Source organism: Lissotriton vulgaris, chromosome 2_1, assembly GCF_964263255.1.
Source record: "Lissotriton vulgaris chromosome 2_1, aLisVul1.2, whole genome shotgun sequence".
NCBI classification, from domain to species: Eukaryota; Metazoa; Chordata; class Amphibia; order Caudata; family Salamandridae; genus Lissotriton; species Lissotriton vulgaris.
In genome coordinates, this window is record NC_141687.1 from 884595496 (window position 1) to 884612231 (window position 16736).

General features: G+C 48.8%; 1 protein-coding gene and 1 pseudogene across 3 annotated transcripts in view; both read right to left on the reverse strand.

The window, feature by feature from the left end:
* NIPAL3 (NIPA like domain containing 3) overlaps window positions 1-16736 on the reverse strand; it is a 190700-nt gene that overhangs the window by 46385 nt on the left and 127579 nt on the right. For all 3 annotated transcript variants that reach the window (XR_015308435.1, XM_086956406.1, XM_086956408.1), the window contains exon 7: window positions 9810-9906. Coding sequence is in view for 2 of the 3 variants with exons in the window: in XM_086956406.1 (XP_086812532.1) it covers window positions 9810-9906 (97 nt within the window). In the remaining variant the exon portion in view is untranslated. The remainder of the gene's footprint in view (window positions 1-9809; window positions 9907-16736) is intronic.
* LOC147731358 (U4 spliceosomal RNA) lies at window positions 15701-15831 on the reverse strand (annotated as a pseudogene).

Here is a 16736-nt window from a genome sequence, read left to right on the forward strand (position 1 = left end):
ATGATGTCCCGCAGGTGGGGTGCGATGACAGCGTCGGCCTTGTTGAAGACGTGGTGAGGGCAGGGGTCGGTAGGAGATCCGGAGTGGATGGAGTTCATCGTGCGGACGGTGTCTTGAGTGCTGATCGGGGTCCAGGTGCGGAGGGTGGTGGTGGGGGGCGGTGGTTCGGTCATGGCGTGCGTCGGTTGAGTGCTGAAGCTGTTGTGTATGTCCGCGATCTTGTTGTGGAAGTAGGAGGCGAGGGAGTTGCAGAGGTCTTGCGAAGGGGTGATGTTGTTGCTTCCGGCGTTGGGGTTGGAGAGCTTTTTAACGATGTTGAAGAGTTCCTTGCTGTTGTGTGCGTTGTTGTCCAGTCGTTCCTTGAATGCGGTTTTCTTGGTGGCGTGGATGAGTTGGTGGTGTTTTCGGGTGGCGAGCTTGAGGGCAGTCATGTTGTCTGGTGTTGGGTCTCTGCGCCAGGTTCTCTCGAGAGCTCTGCAGTTCTTCTTGGAGCTCTTGAGTTCGTCGGTGAACCATGGGGCTTTCTTGCTACCGGGTCTGCTAGGCGGGGTCTTCAGAGGGGCGAGGTCATCTGCGCAGTTGCTGATCCACTTCGCGAGGATGGTGGCCGCCTGGCTTGGGTTTGTTGCGCTGGTGGGAGGGTTCATGCTCAGGGAGGTCGCGAGCTGGTTGGCTGTGATCTTGTTCCAGCTTCTGCGTGCAACCTGTTGCTGGTGGTGGTGGATCGTGGTCCTTCTGAAGCTGAAGTGGACGCAGCTGTGGTCCGTCCAGTGGAGTCCGGTGGCGTGGCTGAAGGTGATGTCCTTGCTGGATGAGAAGATGGGGTCGAGTGTGTGTCCGGCGTAGTGGGTGGGGGTGGTGACCAGCTGCTTGAGTCCCAGGTTTGCGAGGTTGTCCAGCAGGGTGATGGTGTTGCGGTTGTTGTTGTTCTCCAGGTGGAAGTTGAGGTCCCAAAGGAGGATGTAGTCAGCGGAGAGGAGGGCGTGCGGGCTGATGAAGTCGGCGATGTCTTCGCTGAATTGTGTGCGTGGTCCCGGGGGTCTGTAGATGAGGGTGCCTCTGAGGGTGGTCTTGGGGTTGATGTGGACCTGGAAGTGCAGGTGCTCGGCGGGTGCGAGGGTGTCGTCGGTGTTTGTCGTGATGCGGATGGTGTTCCTGTGGATTATGGCGATGCCTCCTCCGGTCTGGTTGATGCGGTCCCTTCGGATGATCTGGTAGCCGTCTGGGATGGCGATGGCGATGTTGGGCGCTGAAGAGGCGTTCATCCAGGTTTCCGTGAGGAAGGCGACGTCTGGTGAGGTTGTGTCGAGCAGGTTCCAGAGCTCGATGGCGTGTCTGTGGACGGAGCGGGTGTTGAGCCGGATGCCTTTCAGGTGGCTGCTGCTGTTGCTCGTCTTGGTCTTGGTTGGTGCTGGAGTAGTGCAGGTCCGGATGCAGGTGAACTTGCAGGAGTTGCAGCAGAAGGGTCCGTGGGTGCGTCTCGGTAGCATCCTGGGATTCGGCCGGCGTTGAGTGCGTTGAGGGTGGCGGCGTCGTACGTCCGGCGGGTGGGCTGGGGTCTGCGGGGGCCAGGGGTCCTGGCGCTGGGCGCGGTCGGGCGCAGACGAGCTTACCTTTGGCGCACCTTCGGCGCTCAGTCGGCGATTCCGCTGCGCGTGTCCGCTGCGCGGTCGCTCTGAGGGCGTCATAAGAAGGGGGACGAGAGGGCGGGTCAGCTGGGCGGCGGGAGCGGCTCGGCCAATGGGCCGGTGGGGGGCGGGGCCTGTGCCGAGCTGCGGCGGGAAACTGGCGAGCGGGCGGCTCTGCTGAGGCTGGGCCGCTCAGGGGGCCAGGGGGGAGTCGGCGGCGGAAAAAGGCGGCAAGGCTGGCAGGCAGGAGCAGGAGGGGGCAGGTGGAGCAAGGGGGTGACCCGACCTGGTGAGAGGCGCAGCGGTCACTCCCGAGCACTCCTTGCTGTCCCCTTAAGAAGGGGGACGAGAGGGCGGGTCAGCTGGGCGGCGGGAGCGGCTCGGCCAATGGGCCAGTGGTGGGCGGGGCCTGTGGCGAGCTGCGGCGGGAAACTGGCGAGCGGGCAGCTCTGCTGAGGCTGGGCCGCTCGGGGGGCCAGGGGGGCGTCGGCGGCGGAAAAAGGCGGCAAGGCTGGCAGGTAGGAACAGGAGGCGGCAGGAGGAGCAAGGGGGTGACCGGCCTGGTGAGAGGCGCAGCGGTCACTCCTGTGCTATTCATTTTTATATGTCAGATAGTGTTCTCATTAGGAGAGTGTACCACAGTATCTAAACTCCTTGTTAGCTGTTAGACCTGGCATACTTGGCATAAGTCCCCCGTCCACTTTTTCGCTCTCTTCATGTATGACCCCTTTCTTGTGCTGGACTAAGACGCGCTGAGTACTGTACCCCTGCTAACCAGGGCCACGGTGCAAGTGCTCCCTTTCAAAAGTATAACCACTAACCTTGTATCTGACCCCGGGAAAATGGTAGAAACTCCAAATTAGTGTCCCTAACATCAGGGGTATATGAGACATTCTTTTCGAATATGAAGGTTAGATCCGGAGCATAGAAATGTCCTTGGTAGAGAAATGTCTAGATTCCTAACCTGTGCTCTCCAGAACAAGTGGACCGGCCCCTTCAAGATAGTGGAGCGCAAAAGCCAAGTCACCTGTCTAGTGGACTTGCAGTCCCCCCGGAACCTCCTACGGATCCTCAATGTAAACCGTCTCAAGCCCCACTTTGAGAGATCTGAAGGGGGCATGCTCCTAGCCACCGATGATAGAGTGGTAGAGGAGACGGAACCTCTACCCGACCTCCTGTGTGCTCGGGAACAAGATGGGTCAGTAGACTGTGTTTGCCTTTCCACCTCCCTGACCCCGGAGCAACACCAAGACTTTCGCCAGTTATTGAGCCAGTTCTCAGACCTCTTCTCCCTGGTCCCCAGTGTCACCAGTTGGTGTGTCCACGATGTACACACCGGGGACAGCATGCCTTTGAGGCACAAGGCTTACAGGGTCACCGACAGGTCAGGTTCTACATCAAGGAGGAAGTCTCCAAAATGTTCGCCCTCTGAGTAATTGAGTCCCCTGACAGTCCGAGGGCCAGCCCCGTGGTCCTGGTCCCCAAAGCTAAAGTGCCTGGTGCCACCCCTCAACTGAGGTTCTGTGTGAACTATCGTGGACTCAATGCCGTTACCCGAACAGACGCTCACCCTATACCCAGAGCCGACGAGCTCATTGACCGCTTGGGGTCTGCCCAGTACCTCAGTACCTTTAACCTCACCTCTGGGTACTGGCAGATTGCCTTAAAAGAAGGAGCAAAGGAGTGGTAAGCCTTCTCCACCCCCGATGGGCACTACCAATTTCGGGTAATGCCCTTTGGAATGAAAAATGCCCCTGCCACCTTCCAGAGACTGGTCAACCGGGTATTGGCGGGGCTGGAGCAGTTCAGCGCCGCCTACCTGGATGACATTGCAGTGATCAGTACCACCTGGGACGAACACCTGCAACACCTTAGGGAAGTGTTGTTGGCCCTGCGCCGAGTGGGCCTCACCATCAAGGCTAGTAAGTGTCAGATTGGCCAAGAGTCAGTAGTGTATTTGGGACACCAGGTAGGGAGCGGCCAAGTGGTGCCCCTGCAGCCCAAGAGTGTGGCTATCTTGGCCTGGGAACCTCCCACGACCCAAACAGAGGCCTTCCTAGGACTTACTGGCTACTATAGAATGTTCGTCAAGGGATATGGCAGCATTGTAGGAGCCTTGACGAAACTCACCTCCAAGAAACAGCCCAAGAAAGTCCTTTGGACCCCCACCTGTCAGAATGCGTTTGACGCCTTGAAGGCGGCCATGTGCACAGCACCAGTACTTCGAGCCCCTGACTTCTCAAAATAATTTGTCGTCCAGACAGATGCCTCAGAGCATGGCATAGGAGCGATTCTCTCACAGCTGAATGAGGAAGGCCTAGACTAACCAGTAGCCTTCATTAGTAGGAGGTTACTACCCCGGGAACGGAGATGGAGTACCATTGAGCGGGAGCTTTTCCTGGGGCTCACTTCAGGGTACAAAAGGACCACCGGCCACTCAGGTGGTTAATGCAGATGAGAGGAAAATCCAAAACTGCTGAGATGGTCCATTTCCCTACAGGGGATGGACTTCACCGTAGAGCACCGGCCTGGCACAGACCACACCAACGGTCGGTCAAGATTCTTCCGCCTTAGTGAGGAGAACTCCCAAGGGGATGGGTAGCTCTTCCCGCCTTTCAGCTGGGGGGCGGGGGACATGTGTTAGACCGGGCATCCTTGACGTGGGTCCCCCGTCCACTTTTTCGCCCTCTTCATGTACGACCCCTTTTTTGTGCTGGACTGAAACGTGCTGAGTACTGTACCCCTGCTAACCAGGGCCATGGTGCAAGTGCTCCCTTTCAAAAGCATAACCACAAACCTTGTATCTGACCCGGGGAAAATGGTAGAATCTCCAAATTAGTGTCCCTAACATCAGGGGTATATGACACATTCCTTTCTGGGAATGAAGGTTAGATCCGGAGCATAGAAATTGCCTTGGTAGAAAAATGTCTAGATTCCTAAACTTGTATTGTGCCCCAGATGTGTAGTAAAATGTCTGGGTTGTCTCCCACTGCCTGGGGGTAGCTGGCTGCCGTCAGACAAGAGAGGCGGGTAGTTTCTGGCAAGTGTCCTGCTTGCAACAATGCCGGCCCCACTTCCCGCTGAGCGTCTGACACCCCGACCTCCCTCCTTCAAAGGACAGGGGTGACATCTGGAAAAGACTAGGAACAAGAGAAACCGGGGTTGAGGGGAACACCCTACCTGATGAAAGACTTCAGAGACCTTTTGAGATATAACTGGGGAACCCTTGAACGGGAGAGCAGATCGTTGTTGGACACGAGAGAGCCCTGCTGACTTCGTCGCTGCTCACGGATTGTACATCTGGTACGCAAAGCATTTCAGCATCACGAGCCCTGCTGACTTCGTCGCTTCTCGTACCTTGAGAATCATACCTCCTGTACGCAAAGCATTTCACCATCACAAGCCCTGCGGACTTCGTCACGGCTCGTACCTTGAGAATCATACCACCAGTACGCAAAGCATTTCACCATCATGAGCCCTGCTGACTTCGTCACGGCTCGTACCTTGAGAATCATACCACCAGTACGCAAAGCATTTCACCATCATGAGCCCTGCTGACTTCGTCGCAGCTCGTACCCTGACACTCGTCCCTCCTGTACGCAAGGCATTTCACCATCACGAGCTCTGCTGACTTTGTCGCGGCTCGTACCTGGAGAATCGCACCCCTAATCTTTGACTGTGAGTGTCCGAGTCACCCTAGCTACTCGAACCCAACCGGAACTGACCCCATCCCCATCTTCAACCCCTGAACAGTCGCCCCAACCTTCTTACCTTATTGTGGATTTGTACTGTTATTGGGCCTTGTGATAAATCAATATATAAAGGATACTATATTTTCATAGAAAACTGGTGTGGTGTCCGTTTGTAGTGTGGCAAAATATTACTGTACATGATCATAAATGCTTTACACTGGCCCTCGAGGTTCAGTCTGACTGCTTGGTGATTCTACTAAGGGCATAACCCCCTATCCTAACTACAGGAGGCAGGTCCCGGCTGGGACAGAAGTACTCACCTCTGCCCACCAGAGACCTCCCAATTTAACATTAGCATATGTTTCTAAAGGATTTTATAGGTAGTAGGCTAGTTGAATTATTTGAAAATCTGGGCCTGATTTATAGATTGACGGACCATAAGTTATCTGTCAGAGTGGCCAAAAGCATTATGTCTGCCATCCTGACAAACTAGTATCTGTCAAATTCAGAGTTGAATGCCAACCCAGATGTCATCTAGATACACTGAAATGAGCCACTGTCACAGCTGTCCTTGTTCAATGTTCAAAATCTTAGTGGACAGCAGCTGTTGGTTTGATGTTGTTTACCAAAATTTTCCAAAGTTTTTGTATTCATGAAACAAACTTCCATAAAAGGAGTTTCAGGAAAAAAACAAAGCCCCCTCCCCTACAAACACAATTTGGGAGTTCTTTCCCTTCACGGGGTTGGGGAGGATAGGTTCATTATATTTTTTTCTGTCCCTCATGGTCAGGTTTTTGCTTATGGTGACGCACAGGAAAAATTACATTACACAGTTCACCCTAAATAGGGCAGACAGTGCAATGTCCTTCCTCAATAGCAGGCAGATTGAAAGTTGGTTGAAAAGGTCTGACTCTTAACTTTAGCAAAATTCTTCTACAATTGCATCATTTATATGATTTTTTTGTTTGTTTTTGGGATGTAGGCAAGTATATGGTCATAAAAGAGGGCTATGCTTTTTTCAGAAATGTTCTTCTTAGGAATTAAATCATTCCTTTTGTTATCAAGTCAAATAAAGTAACTCACTAGGCAAAAGAAAATGTCTATTATGGACTGGTTGTGGGATCTGGGTAGGGCGGATTCTATACTTAGCCAAGCTCCCTACTTAACAAAACAATTAATATTTTGGAGCCTCTCGTATTATCCTATATCATTTAAATGTGTTTCTCATTGCCTCATTTTCTTTTTGTACATTATTTTCATCTGCAAAATGTATGCACACCTCCAATAAGGAAGTGCATTTTCATTAAGTCTCGTATAGAGCAGCGCATGCGCTGCCTCTGCGAGGCATCAAGTAATCAGTATTACTACTGAAACTCCACCCATTGCAATTGTCTTTGTTTTGTCACTTGCCATTTGTGGAATTTGGCATTGCTGTTCTTATCTTGCTCATTGTTGGCTTGTGGTCCGACACATCACTTCCTTTTTCTTTCCTTTCTGGAGGAAGCAGCATGGACCAACTACAGTTAACTTACGCTGTTATCTTTTTAATCAGGGACTACTTTTTTCTTTGCTGCTTGCATTTCTACATCTAGCAGATTCCTGCACTTACCCGACCCTATTTATTTATTTAAGTTTAATTTAGTCATAATTAAATCACACTTAATAGATGCAGCCCATACTGAGGCTAGAACCCTTTTTTTTTGCTCCAAAGTCAGCAGCTTTATTTGTTGAGCCACCTCCTCGCATGTTTGTTGTACTTGGTATCAGATGCTACATTTCTCGTGTTTTTGTATTGTACCTGTCTCCACCTCCATGTGTATTGTTTTTTTAGTTTGTCTCTCTCCACCCCCACTCCGAGATCCCTGTTTATTATTAAATAAAGCAGACCATGCACACGCTCAAACCCTATTCTCTAGCTCCAAATTGAGCAGCTTCAGCAGCCTGCCATCTGTTTTGGATCAGCTTTCAAATGCTTTCACCGTCGTGGCTTCGCTGCCGCTGCCCAGCAAGCACACACCACTATCTCACTTTCTTGTTCCACTTCTTCCCTCTCTGTCGAGCTCCCTCTCACCTAGTGAAAACCGTGAGTTTAACAATCAGGGTTTTCTCCCTTTCTTTTCTCCTTTCGTGTATTTGTTCCCTTGTGAAACTGATCCAAAATAGAAAACCTCTTTTGCTGAAAATGCCGTCTTTACTGAAATTTTTCTATTCCAAAGTGCAGCCTCAGGGAAAGGTTCAAAATATGACAAATACATAAATAACTAACTAAATAAAACAAGACATAGTGGTCTCAAAGTGGCCAGATTGGTTTGATTCACAACAAAACATTAGCGCCACTTTATAGAGTTTGCCAGTGAAGCGCTACTTTTGTTTTATTGTGTTTCTTTGAAAAACATTATTTTCCAAGGGTGGGGAAGTGCTCCAATCTTGTTTCGAATAGTCTTTCTTCATTGAGTCACTTTTATGACTCGGCATTTCTGCAGTTCATTCTGCTGGCATCTAGCGACTGTCATGGCGCGAACTGCACATCATGATGATTCCATACTTAGGGGCTCAACCTTCCAGTGCTCCGTTTACGATGACGTGAACGGATGCACTTTTACGTGAAGGTAATCATGAGGTATTCTTTCTCCCGGCTTTTGTCATGAGACCATGGTAGTTACCCAGGTCCCAGAGGCTTATTTGGGTTAAACCTGTTATTTGTAACTACCAGCGCGAAAGCCGGGGGCAGTACCAGCTTACACTTTTCAACCGGTCACAATGCATATGTGTTTGATGTTGGGAACCGCACCGAATAGTGGATGCCTCTGTACCTTCTTGTCTCCCTTGCGATTTGCAAAAGGTGAGTAATGCAATACTTTCTTTGCAAGTCGAAATTTTATTCGTGAACCCCAAAGCATTTTTATGCATAGCAAATTCAGTCTTTGCAAATAGAAAGTCGTTTAAAAATCTGGACCCTGGTGCCTGGGAACTGGAAATTGAGCTTCATTAGCCAAAAAAGCACGACCGAAAGGGTGCAGTTAAGGGCTTGAGTGGGAAAAAAAAAGCAAGCCGTGGAAAGTTAACTCCGGTCCCATATTGTACTAAAGGAACGGGCATAGCAAGTGAACTCTACAGGAAGGTTTGCCGAAATAAGAATTCTCCACCCCAAAAGAATTTTTGACATATGGAACACTTTATAGTTAAGTATCGGGCGTGTATCTCAGGACAGCACTCCTAAATTGTGGCCTGCTTCCACAGTGGCGTAGCTAGTACCTCATGGTCCCGAGGGCAAGGATGGAAATGCCCCCCTCCTGCTAAAATCAGGGTTCAGTGGTGCCCTCGGGCATCTGGACCCCAGAGCCATTGCACCACCTGTACAAATGGAGGCCAAGCCCCTGGCTTTCATGCTAGTTTAACACTTGCGGTGTCCAACAGAAGCGATGTCTGCTGTACATCGACATCCTGTGACTTAAGAGCCTTGTTTGTACTCTACATGGGGCTGAAATAGGTTTCGAAATATTTGTGCAGTATTTCACAAAGAAGGCACGTCTTTATTTTTATGTGAGATAAAATCTCGGGCATGCTTGCCCCTTGTAATTTTGCCTTCTACTTTCTCAGAATAAAGTTCACTAAAGTGGTAACATACCTTACATTTGCTATCAAAGCAACAGTATTGAACTGGAAATTTAAGTAAATGCCAGAGGACCAACAAAAGTCTTTATTATTGATTCTCTAATGAAACATCAGGGGAATATGGGGGTATGGGCCGCAGCACCATCCCCACTCTTACTTCTAGCACTGCTGAATATCATTGCATCCTTATAAATGGAGAACTATGAAGCCAGGGATGAACTTCGAGAGCGCTCATGGATCAGCATGTAGGAAATCTGTCAGTCTCAAATATGTTGAATGACAAACCATACAACACAACTGCCTACAGCTGGGGAACTGCTGAATTATTTCAACCATTCAGAGTTTGGCACAGTGCTCAGGATAATACATTTTCATTTTCAGAAAATCGTGTCATTCCGATAGGAACACTGACTGAACAGCACGCACATATATGTTGAGAAAAGGAGGCAGTGGACTAATAATAGCACGTGGCTCACTCAAAAAGGACTCAACCTGAAAAGCCCTAAGCCATTGCAAGTAAGTCCAGTTTTCACCTCGTTTTTACCTGCGCTTGTCATAAAGTGATGTTCGCAAAATGCCACGCACAGGCTACAAATGGCCTGCCAAATGTTTCAAGCAATCGGTTCTAACTTTAAACAAGCATTTGCAATGCAACAGGTCTAGCATTTGCAAGACTTTGAGCTACTGGCATTGTAAATGACAAACCGTTTCTCTATGTGTTGGTTTAGAACACATATAAATAAAAGGCATAGTCATGTACAATGCCAATAACTTAGAATTTCGCAAATGCAAGACCTATTGCATTGCAAATGCGTGTTTTCATTTTGAGACCAATACTTCAAGTCAGCAATATAAAAATGCAATAAATACCTACCTAACAATGCCACCAGAAGCAGAATAATGACGATATACTGTGCATTCTTCTCTTTGTAATAATAGAGCAGGAAGCAAAACAAGATAATCTCCACCAACTACAAATACATAAAAGTAAATGGAGAAGAAAATTATACCCCAGCCAAGAACATGATGTGCTATAATTACAATGGTTCTGTATCTAACTTGAAATTATAATACAGTAGAACAATAGTAGATACATTTAAACTATTTTCTTAAATCACAATGACCCCTGAGACCTTCTGGCATTCAACTCATCACACCTGTGAGGATCTGAAGAGCATTTCATCACACAGATCAATTCGTAGGAAATCACTGCACAGCATTATACAGGATTAAATACAAATATTATTGTAACATTCTAATGTGTGTACTCTAGTCTGAGTGACAAATTGATTGTATATGAAGGTTTTGAATACATTAGTTAGAAAACAAAAGGAGGCAAATGGGTTGGAATCATACATCTCCATTGAAACGGGCATTTGGATGAATCACTTGGCTTTAAATTACCATTATTTTCATTTTCCACTTAGATTTCGAACCCTTAATCCAAAATTAACTATAACCGTTAACTTAATTCTAACTCTAACCCTAAATTAATCTGCAACCATACCTTTATCCATAACCGTAAACCTCTCAATTACTCTAATCATCTCACCCTAAAATAACCCCAAAAGCTTGCTAACCCCAAAAGCTTGCCCTATTGTGACTGTCATGATCTCTCATCTGCTGTTTAAACTTTGTTTTCAAAGGAAATCCCAAAAAGAAGCGTTTAAACCACACTCTCTGCACTGACTGGCCATAGGTCTTAAAATCAGCATGCAATCTACAATAATTTGAACAAACCGACACAATCCTGTACATACATGCTGCCTCTTCAGGGGCTACAACTAGCAAAACACGTATTTTCTAATAGTTGTAGCGTGACATGTTAAGTATGCCGACATTTAATTGTATATCAAAAAGGCAAATGTATGGTCTAGGATTTTTTTATAAGGGGGGCGTATTTGTGCAGCCATAATTGCCAGTAGCAAGCAATGCTTTACATCCTGGCTTGTACTGTTGTAATTATTGTGTATTTCGGGTTATCATCTAAATAGAAGAGGCCTCATATATAAGCCTACAGAACTGATGAAAAGTCAAAGAACTTCGGCCACTTTACAAAACAAGCATTTACAATGCAATAGGTCTCCCAGCTTTAAAGTTTGAGCTATTGGCATTGTATATTACAATGTGTTACATTAATTTGTTATCAAACTCTGAATTGTTGTATAAAGATGGTAAATGCTGCAAGAAAAAGTAGCACTGAAATTGATAGCTTTCGCAATCGCTATTGTAATGAAGCTGAACAGGCAGGGACAAAAGCATAGTCATAACAGTCGATTTAAAAAATAAATGAAAAAAACACTCACTGAAAGTCTGCTTTCGATTCTGCGACTGTCCGCAAACCCAAAACAACGGCCTCCTCCTCCCCCTAGGGCACCTCACCAGCATTTGCAGTGCAATAGATCTCGGAGCATTAAAGTTTGAGTTATTGACATTCCGCCTGGGAACATCACGCGAGCCCGAGGAGGTGTAGGCCGTGCCACGAGGCAACCTGCGGCCTGGTGTGCCCATCGGGTGAAGTCGGAGCTGCTCGCTGAGGTTGGTGTTTCTCCCCCCCACCCCCCCGTGGGGCACAGAGACCTACCCGCAAGCCCTGAAAGAACTGCCCAGGGTGCCGATTGCAAATTCGGCCCGAACTGGTAGATGGAGCACGAAGCTAGCTGAGGCCTACTCTGCAAAGGAGGTGAGAAGTGGCGGCCGCTAGGCGTGTGGAGAGAGACATAAAGCGAGGCAAGCTACCGCGAGTGGGTTGGGCACTCACTACTCTGCACTCACTACTCTGCACTCACTACTCTGCACACTCACTACTCTGCACTCACTACTCTGCACTCACTACTCTGCACTCACTACTCTGCACTCACTACTCTGCACTCACTACTCTGCACTCACTACTCTGCACTCACTACTCTGCACTCACTACTCTGCACTCACTACTCTGCACTCACTACTCTGCACTCACTACTCTGCACTCACTACTCTGCACTCACTACTCTGCACTCACTACTCTGCACTCACTACTCTGCACTCACTACTCACTACTCTGCACTCACTACTCACTACTCTGCACTCACTACTCTGCACTCACTACTCACTACTCTGCACTCACTACTCTGCACTCACTACTCACTACTCTGCACTCACTACTCTGCACTCACTACTCTGCACTCTGCACTCACTACTCTGCACTCACTACTCTGCACTCACTACTCTGCACTCACTACTCTGCACTCACTACTCTGCACTCACTACTCTGCACTCACTACTCACTACTCTGCACTCACTACTCACTACTCTGCACTCACTACTCTGCACTCACTACTCTGCACTCACTACTCTGCACTCACTACTCTGCACTCACTACTCTGCACTCACTACTCTGCACTCACTACTCTGCACTCACTACTCTGCACTCACTACTCTGCACTCACTACTCTGCACTCACTTCTCTGCACTCACTACTCTGCACTCACTTCTCTGCACTCACTTCTCTGCACTCACTACTCTGCACTCACTTCTCTGCACTCACTACTCTGCACTCACTACTCACTACTCTGCATTACCACTCTGCATTACCACTCTGCACTCACTACTCTGCACTCACTACTCTGCACTCACTACTCTGCACTCACTACTCTGCACTCACTACTCTGCACTCACTACTCTGCACTCACTACTCTGCACTCACTACTCTGCACTCACTACTCTGCACTCACTACTCTGCACTCACTACTCTGCACTCACTACTCTGCACTCACTACTCTGCACTCACTACTCTGCACTCACTACTCTGCATTACCACTCTGCACTCACTACTCTGCATTACCACTCTGCACTCACTACTCTGCACTCACTACTCTGCACTCACTACTCTGCACTCACTACTCTGCACTCACTACTCTGCACTCACTACTCTGCACTCACTACTCTGCACTCACTACTCTGCACTCACTACTCTGCACTCACTACTCTGCACTCACTACTCTGCACTCACTACTCTGCACTCACTACTCTGCATTACCACTCTGCATTACCACTCTGCATTACCACTCTGCATTACCACTCTGCATTACCACTCTGCATTACCACTCTGCATTACCACTCTGCATTACCACTCTGCATTACCACTCTGCATCACTCACTCTGCACTCACTACTCTGCACTCACTACTCTGCACTCAATACTCTGCACTCAATACTCTGCACTCACTACTCTGCACTCACTACTCTGCACTCACTACTCTGCACTCACTACTCTGCACTCACTACTCACTACTCTGCATTACCACTCTGCACTCACTACTCTGCATTACCACTCTGCATTACCACTCTGCATTACAACTCTGCATTACAACTCTGCATTACCACTCTGCACTCACTACTCTGCACTACTACTCTGCATTACCACTCTGCATTACCACTCTGCATTACCACTCTGCATTACAACTCTGCATTACAACTCTGCATTACCACTCTGCACTCACTACTCTGCACTCACTACTCTGCACTCTGCACTCACTACTCTGCACTCACTACTCTGCACTCACTACTCTGCACTCACTACTCTGCACTCACTACTCTGCACTCACTACTCTGCACTCACTACTCTGCACTCACTACTCTGCATTACCACTCTGCACTCACTACTCTGCATTACCACTCTGCACTCACTACTCTGCACTCACTACTCTGCACTCACTACTCTGCACTCACTACTCTGCACTCACTACTCTGCACTCACTACTCTGCACTCACTACTCTGCACTCACTACTCTGCACTCACTACTCTGCACTCACTACTCTGCACTCACTACTCTGCACTCACTACTCTGCACTCACTACTCTGCACTCACTACTCTGCACTCACTACTCTGCACTCACTACTCTGCACTCACTACTCTGCATTACCACTCTGCATTACCACTCTGCATCACTCACTCTGCACTCACTACTCTGCACTCACTACTCTGCACTCAATACTCTGCACTCAATACTCTGCACTCACTACTCTGCACTCACTACTCTGCACTCACTACTCACTACTCTGCATTACCACTCTGCACTCACTACTCTGCATTACCACTCTGCATTACAACTCTGCATTACCACTCTGCACTCACTACTCTGCACTCTGCACTCACTACTCTGCACTCTGCACTCACTACTCTGCACTCACTACTCTGCACTCACTACTCTGCACTCACTACTCTGCACTCACTACTCTGCACTCACTACTCTGCACTCACTACTCTGCACTCACTACTCTGCACTCACTACTCTGCACTCACTACTCTGCACTCACTACTCTGCACTCACTACTCTGCACTCACTACTCTGCACTCACTACTCTGCACTCACTACTCTGCACTCACTACTCTGCACTCACTACTCTGCACTCACTACACTGCACTCACTACACTGCACTCACTACACTGCACTCACTACACTGCACTCTGCACTCACTACTTTGCACTCACTACTCTGCACTCACTACACTGCACTCACTACACTGCACTCAGCACTCTGCACTCACTACTCTGCACTCACTACTCTGCACTCACTACTCTGCACTCACTACTCTGCACTCTGCACTCACTACTCTGCACTCACTACTCTGCACTCACTACTCTGCACTCACTACACTGCACTTACTACACTGCACTCAGCACTCTGCACTCACTACTCTGCACTCACTACTCTGCACTCACTACTCTGCACTCACTACTCTGCACTCACTACTCTGCACTCACTACTCTGCACTGGACGTGTAGCCTCTGGTTGCTTAGTGCTTGAAGTGCAGGCTACTTCAGCTAATATTAATTATTTCACCATCATGTAGAGTGACTACTCTTCATTACCAGAAATAAACTGTTTTTCTTTCTGTGGCCTCTTTGATTATCCCAAAAATCATCTTGTAATAACCGTGTCCAAATGCCATGATGGCATTAACTTTTGTAATTAGAAAATAGTGGTGGAATTACTAAAAGGGGCTTCCGTTATATTTTCCCAGCATCAGCAAAATGGCCAAACCATTTCCGGACCCACGTTCGGTTTTTCCAATTGCTTTTCTATGAAGAGGAGAAATTATTTGGTTTCAGGCTTTGGCTACTGCCATAGACTTTACAATGTTACAATGCTAGCTAGTATGCCCCCGGAATGCCGCCGCGGCCGCCCCGGAAGTCAGGCACGTTCGCCTGTGACGGGGGCGGAGCCACGTTCAGAGCGGAAGAGAAGGCAGGCGGAGTCGTTGCGTCTCGCGGCCCGGGGCTCCTGTGAGCGGTGTGGAGCCCCGGGGCCGCGCCAGCAGGAGGTTGGGCGCCGCGTGCTGAGCAGAGTCCCCGACATTGGCCAGGTAAGTTCAAAAAAAGGCTGGGGGGGGCTTGGTGCACTTGTGTGTGTGTGTGTGCGTGTATGCTCGTGTGTGTGCGTGTATGCTCGTGTGTGTATGTATGCGTGCGACGGTGACGGCGGGGGAGGGAGGGAGGGAGGGGGGGGGGGCCTCGGTGCACGTGTGTGTGTGTGTGCGCGCGTGTGTGTGTCAGGGGGGGTGTCTCTGTATGTATGTATGTGCGTGCGTGCATGGGCGCTTGTGTGTGTGTATGCGCATGCGTGTGTTGTGCTTGCGCTTCCCAGGAGACAGCGCCAGGCCACAGCGCGCGTTCCAGCTACAAATCGCCTGGAAGGATGCGCGTGACCTGGCCTGTCTCCTGGGACTGCGAGTCGCTGACAAAAGATCTCCTGGCGGACACAGCGCTGACGCGCTGTTAAACGCCAGGAGACCTAAAAAATGGATATTATTAAGCAACTAAGCTTGGTCTCTCTTTTTTTTTAGTTTTCAATAAGCAATAATCGCGCCTCAGTTAAACCTCATTAGCTACGATACTGCCACTGCGCAAAGCTAAACTAAGCTTGGTCTCTTCAGAAAATATTCCGAAATTACAGTAAACTTGACTCTACGAATAAGGGTGCAATATGGTGAAAAACAGAAGCAGATCACAGAATCTTATTCTGGCAGATGATGATAATTATTCCCAATAACTGCCATTTGTCTAGTCAATGCGATACCAAAGGAGATGATGGACGGAGTGTTTGAGCAAATCAAACACTCACCCCCAGTCAACTGATCTGGGTTTAATCCATCACCATTCTTTAGCTCACTCCACAACCCCAGTTCAGACATGGCCATATGCAAATCAGTCTAACCCTGTGCCTCATGGGAACAGTCCAGCCCGAACTGCCAAACCATGTCTTCCCTGGACCGGAAACAAGCATCCTGGGACCGGGGTCAGATTCATAATCCTCATCAGCCAGGCTATCTTGAATCCAGTGGCAGAGTGAACGAGGGACCCAAGTCTGGGCATACCCTGCCAACTTAGGGCGAACAAAGTGTACCAAACGAGATGATGGACAGAGTGTTTGAGCAAATCAAACACTCACCCCAAGTCAACTGATCTGGGTTTAATCCATCACAATTCTTTAGTTCACTCCAGCATCCCACTTCAGACATGGCCATATGCAAATCAGTCTGACCCTGTGCCTCATGGGAACAGTCCAGCCCGAACTGCCAAGCCATGTCTTCCCTGGACTGGAAACAAGCATCCTGGGACCGGTTTCAGATTCATAATCCTCATCAGCCAGGCTATCTTGAATCCAGTGGTAGAGTGAGCAAGGGACCCACGTCTGGGCATACCCTGCCAACTTAGGGCAAACAAAGCGATACCAAAGGAGATGATTAACGGAGTGTTTGAGCAAATCAAACACTCACCCCAAGTCAACTGATCTGGGTTTAATCCATCACCATTCTT